The sequence below is a fragment of the Pelophylax lessonae genome (assembly GCF_965119305.1).
Source record: "Pelophylax lessonae genome assembly, chromosome: 7".
In the NCBI taxonomy this organism is placed as follows: domain Eukaryota; kingdom Metazoa; phylum Chordata; class Amphibia; order Anura; family Ranidae; genus Pelophylax; species Pelophylax lessonae.
This window is the reverse complement of record NC_138774.1, coordinates 66,140,136-66,146,135: the sequence shown is the minus strand read 5'-3', so window position 1 is coordinate 66,146,135 and position 6,000 is coordinate 66,140,136. Positions and strand designations below refer to the sequence as shown.

Sequence of the window (6,000 nt, the reverse complement as noted above, 5' to 3'; positions counted from 1 at the left end):
GCTTGTGCACTTTTTTCTACCACACTTTTTCCTTCCACTCAACGTTCTGTTAATATACTTGGATACAGCACTCTGTGAACAGCTTCTTTAGCAATGACCTTTTTTCACTTACCCTCTTTTCGAGGGTGTAAATAACGGTCTTCTGGACAACTGTCAAGTCAGCAGTCTTCCCCATGATTGCGTAACCTACTGAACCAGACCAAGAGACCATTTAAAGGCTCAGGAAACCTTTAAAGGTGTTTTGAGGTAATCAACTGATTAGAGTGTGACACCATGAGTCTACAATATTGAACTTTTTTACCAGATTCAAATTTTTTGAGATACTGAATTTTGGGTTTTCACTATATTTTTTTTTTTTTTAATATGTCATACAGCAGAATGTAAAAAATATAGTTTTTTTTTTCAAAATTGTTGCTCTTTTTTTGTTTATAGCGCAAAAAATAAAAATCGCACAGGTGATCAAATACCTCCAAAAAAGCTCTATTTGTGGGAAAAAAGAACATCAATTTTATTTGGGTACAACATCGCATGTCCGCGCAATTGTCCGTTAAAGTAACGCAGTGCTGAATCGCAAAGTAGGGTCTGGTCATTAAGGGGGCAAATCTTTCCGGTCTTAAAGTGGTTAAGGACCCACTCACTGCCAGGGGAAAATGATATGGACTTGTGATGTCGAGTAACTGAACAAATATTGCTGTAAATGCTGCTGCAATGTATGTCTATTTAAATATGTACTGTATGTGCACTGTATATATATATGTGTATATATATATATATATATATATATATATATATATATATATATATATATATGTGTGTGTGTGTGTTTGTGCGAGGGTTGAGGGAATTCCAAGTGGGTAGAAAGCTAGAAATTGAGGGGAAGGTGAAAGTGGGCTGTAAAAACTGGTTGTCCCTATTTGTTAATTGTCAAATTTGACTGTGTACAAGTTGCAGCAATGAAATGAAGCTATTAAAGTGTTACTAACCCCACAACAGTAAAATCAGTCTGCATATGCAGTAAAGCATGCTTATTATACACACTGTGTAACCTAAGGGGTTAATCCTCTGCATTTTGTAAAAAAGCTTTGATCCTGTCTTCTGTGTTCGTCCCCTTCTTCCACTGTCCCCAATCCATCTCCTGATAGAACAGAGCATTGGGGGCACTCTGTACATGCTTAGTTTGGTGTGTATTGCTAGAGAGTTGTTGTTTTTTTTCTTGGGAGGGTGCATGTGATCAGCACAGGGCCAATCAGCAATGTCCAGACAGAGGGTCAGGTGTCCTGCAGCCTCATAGGACAGTCAGAGGAGAAGGAAAACTCCTCCTACAAGCTATTAAGCAGTTTATATTTACTAGAATAATTGCATTTCCGTGTTCTGTGTACTGTGGGAGGCCACATATAGTAAATGCAGGGTCCTGACTTTAGTAACTCTTTAATATTACCAAGTTCAATTCAGGTGATACGTTTTTTTTTATTGTATTTTCTTTTAATGTTCCCATTTACAGATTGAACTTTGGAAATGATAAGAAACTATTTGTTTAGCAGTCACTGATTGCCAGCACTGTATATAAAAGAATGAACAAAAGTCACTTGATTACTTCTGCTGTGTGAAAAATGGAGGCCACGTGCTTGTCAACCCTGCTTCTGGCTTTGATCATCGTTTGTATGTTCATGTATTCTTCATGGAAGGCAATGTGTAGAAGAGGTAACCTACCTCCTGGGCCTACACCTCTTCCTGTCATTGGAAGTGTTCTACAGATCGAGAGAGGAAAGTTGGCCAGATCTTTAATGGAGGTCAGTGTTATGTCTGATTTTTCCAGCCTTTGGCTCTTGAAGTTTTTAAATTTATAGGCAGACCATCACTGGGTACATGTGCACAAACCCAGGGGCTTGCAAATATATTCACACATGCATGCTTATTATGTGAGAGCACATTAGACCCTGAAAGGGGAAATTTGGACACATCTGCACTTTTAATGCCCTCTGTGTACCTGCTATGACCACAGCATTCCAGATAGCCATGGCCACATAGTGCTTGGAGACATAAACAAGGGCTTCCAGATTGTGATTACCTTAATTTGACAGCAGTCATATTACAGTATTTATCACTTTGACATACAACATGTGGCTAAGATAGACAGTAATCCCAAACTTGGGTGATTTTCTACCTGTTGTAACCCATAAAAAAACTTTTTTTTAGGCCTGGCACACTGGCCAATGGTCATTGAGTGCGATGCTATATACTGTAATGGGAGATCGATGGTGAACCTATTTAAGTTGACCCAATAGCTGGTGTATCTACAACAGGCAAAAACGTATCCAAGAGATTAAAAAAATAAATAAATAAATAAATAAAAAACAGATATACAACCTGCAGGTATTTGGCTAAACTGAAACGTCAGCTTTATGTGAACTGACACTTTAGAGGTCAACTCTATGCAGATATACAATATACAGATTAACGCAGCTCTGTAACTAATATTAAAACATTGAATGTGCTTTTTAAATGCATCTGAATTTGAATGGGCATTTGCCAATGAAAGGTTCACCCTTACCCTTTGTTCAGGTGCCAAAAGATTTATTTAAACAGAACTGGCATTTTTCATTACAGGGTCATAGTGCCATTGTAAATCATTTCTTCTGATGGAGATCCCTTTCCAGGGGTGCCTTTAAGGCAGGGGTCTTCAAACTATGGCCCTCCAGTTGTTCAGGAACTACAATTCCCATCATGCCTGGTCATGTCTGTGAATGTCAGAGTTTTACAATGCCTCATGGGATGTGTAGTTCCGCAACAGCTGGAGGACTGTAGTTTGAGGATCTCTGCCTTAAGATTTCTTCAGGAGTGCCTTGGCAAAATGCCTAAAATTGCCCAAAAACTGTATACAAGTCGGCGGGTGGATGAAGCCTGCCCTTTGAGTTAAACAAAGCCACGAGTTTTCAATGTGCACTATAACAGCCTTCCAGCCGCTGGCGTCCTAATAATCAATTACGTCATCAGTTGATAAGGGGGGCATCAGGCGCCACCACAGCCTCCCTGTTTACCCCTCCCCTACCCTTCTCTGTCAGCACTGGGGTCACATTAGCTGAGTGGGAGATAGAAACTGAGGGAGAAGAAAAACACTGGCAGATCCAGTGTGCAAAGGTATATTTGCTTTGGAGGAATAAGTCATCTCTAAGGTTGGGTGTCCTACATGTGCAGATGTTACTGGATTATGTAAAACTATTTGTTTCATTTTTTATATTTTAGAATGGGGTGCCACAAGATATTTTCTAAGGGTAAAAAAGAGGGAAGGGACAGGCAACACCACTGCTCTGGTGTAACATGTTAAATTGTACGCCTTTATTAAAACATCAGGAGCAATTAAGGGCAAAACTGTGCGCCGCTGTCAATGCACCGTCCCAAGCCCCACAGAGGATTGGACTATAACACAGCATCCAGTTTGCTGAGAATGTGCCGGCTCTTTCTAGACACTGAACCACCGTCTAATGTCCCAGTGCCAAAACGGTCGACCACACCGATGACATCACCAGAAGATACAGGTCGCAAAAGGAAGTGTTTCAAGGAAATCTCCTTCTCTTCAGCTGACCTATATTGGGCTACCCACTCAGAAGATAAACCCTGCAACAGGAAGCAGGGAGGGGCAGAAGAACTGTCAGGTGACGGGGGTCGGGGCAGTGTGAGTAAATGTGACAAAATGAATGAATGAAAATCTCCCCTAAAAGCAGCACTCAGCAATCAACAGTTCCATATAGAGTGTCCAATGGACACGAAAAAAACAAATAAATAAATATATATATATATATATATATAGCTATAAAGTACATTCATTATGGCTTCAGTCTAAATAAAACCCCATGCATAAAAAAACATTTAAAACCTATATTCCAATGGTCATCCTAAGGAATATACAGTGCCTTGCGAAAGTATTCGGCCACCTTGAACTTTGCGACCTTTTGCCACATTTCAGGCTTCAATATAAAGATATAAAACTGTAATTTTTTGTGAAGAATCAACAACAAGTGGGACACAATCATGAAGTGGAACGAAATTTATTAGATATTTCAAACTTTGTTAACAAATAAAAACTGAAAAATTGGGCGTGCAAAATTATTCAGCCCCTTTACTTTCAGTGCAGCAAACTCTCTCCAGAAGTTCAGTGAGGATCTCTGAATGATTCAATGTTGACCTAAATGACTAATGATGATAAATAGAACCCACCTGTGTGTAATCAAGTCTCCATATAAATGCACCTGCACTGTGATAGTCTCAGAGGTCCGTTTAAAGCGCAGAGAGCTTCGTGAAAAACAAAGAACACACCAGGCCGGTCCGAGATACTGTTGTGGGGAAGTTTAAAGCTGGATTTGGATACAAAAAGATTTCCCAAGCTTTAAACATCCCAAGGAGCACCGTGCAAGCGATAATATTGAAATGGAAGGAGTATCAGACCACTGCAAATCTACAAAGACCTGGCCGTCCCTCTAAACTTTCAGCTCATACAAGGAGAAGACTGATCAGAGATGCAACCAAGAGGCCCATGATCACTCTGGATGAACTGCAGAGATCTACAGCTGAGGTGGGAGACTCTGTCCATAGGACAACAATCAGTCGCATACTGCACAAATCTGGCCTTTATGGAAGAGTGGCAAGAAGAAAGCCATTTCTTAAAGATATCCATAAAAAAGTGTCCTTTAAAGTTTGCCACAAGCCACCTGGGAGACACACCAAACATGTGGAAGAAGGTGCTCTGGTCAGATGAAACCAAAATCGAACTTTTTGGCAACAATGCAAAACGTTATGTTTGGCGTAAAAGCAACACAGCTCATCACCCTGAATACACCATCCCCACTGTCAAACATGGTGGTGGCAGCATCGTGGTTTGGGCCTGCTTTTCTTCAGCAGGGACAGGGAAGATGGTTAAAATTGATGGGAAGATGGATGGAGCCAAATACAGGACCATTCTGGAAGAAAACCTGATGGAGTCTGCAAAAGACCTGAGACTGGGACGGAGATTTGTCTTCCAACAAGACAATGATCCAAAACATAAAGAAAAATCTACAATGGAATGGTTCACAAATAAACATATCCAGGTGTTAGAATGGCCAAGTTAAAGTCCAGACCTGAATCCAATCGAGAATCTGTGGAAAGAACTGAAAACTGCTGTTCACAAACGCTCTCCATCCAACCTCACTGAGCTCGAGCTGTTTTGCAAGGAGGAATGGGCAAAAATTTCAGTCTCTCGATGTGCAAAACTGATAGAGACATACCCCAAGCGACTTACAGCTGTAATCGCAGCAAAAGGTGGCGCTACAAAGTATTAACTTAAGGGGGCTGAATAATTTTTCACGCCCAATTTTTCAGTTTTTTATTTGTTAAAAAAGTTTGAAATATCCAATAAATTTTGTTCCACTTCATGATTGTTGTTGATTCTTCACAAAAAATTGAAGTTTTATATCTTTATGTTTGAAGCCTGAAATGTGGCAAAAGGTTGCAAAGTTCAAGGGGGCCGAATATTTTCGCAAGGCACTGTATATGATAAATGTGTAATGAAATCGGGAACAGGCTACTGGAATGCACAGAAACCTCTATGTAACAGAATACAAAAGGTAAACATTAGACAGGAACTCACTGATACAGATAAAAATAGTTTAATGCATATCTGACAGGGACACGTTACTTACTACGCTTAACAAAATTATAAACGCAACACTTTTGTATTTGCCCCCATTTTTCATGAGCTGAACTCAAAGATCGAATATTTTTTTCTATGTGCAAAAAAGGCCCATTTCTCCCAAATATTGTTCACAAATCTGTCTAAATCTGTGTTAGTGAGCACTTCTCCTTTGCCGAGATAATCCATCCACCTCACAGGTGTGGCATTTTAAGATGCTGATTAGACAGCATGATTATTGCACAGGTGTGCCTTAGGCTGGCCACAATAAAAGGCCACTCTAAAAAGTGCCGATTTATCACACAGCACAATACCACAGATGTCGCAAGTTTTTA

At 40.0% G+C, this 6,000-nt stretch overlaps 1 protein-coding gene across 1 annotated transcript in view; it reads left to right on the top strand.

The window, feature by feature from the left end:
- Positions 1 to 1,507: 1,507 nt before the first annotated feature.
- The window catches only part of LOC309559486 (cytochrome P450 2G1-like), a 61,903-nt gene continuing 57,410 nt past the window's right edge, over positions 1,508 to 6,000 (top strand). Inside the window, exon 1 of the mRNA XM_082262760.1 lies at positions 1,508 to 1,790. Within this exon, the coding sequence (XP_082118886.1) occupies positions 1,611 to 1,790 (180 nt within the window). The 5' untranslated portion in view covers positions 1,508 to 1,610. The remainder of the gene's footprint in view (positions 1,791 to 6,000) is intronic.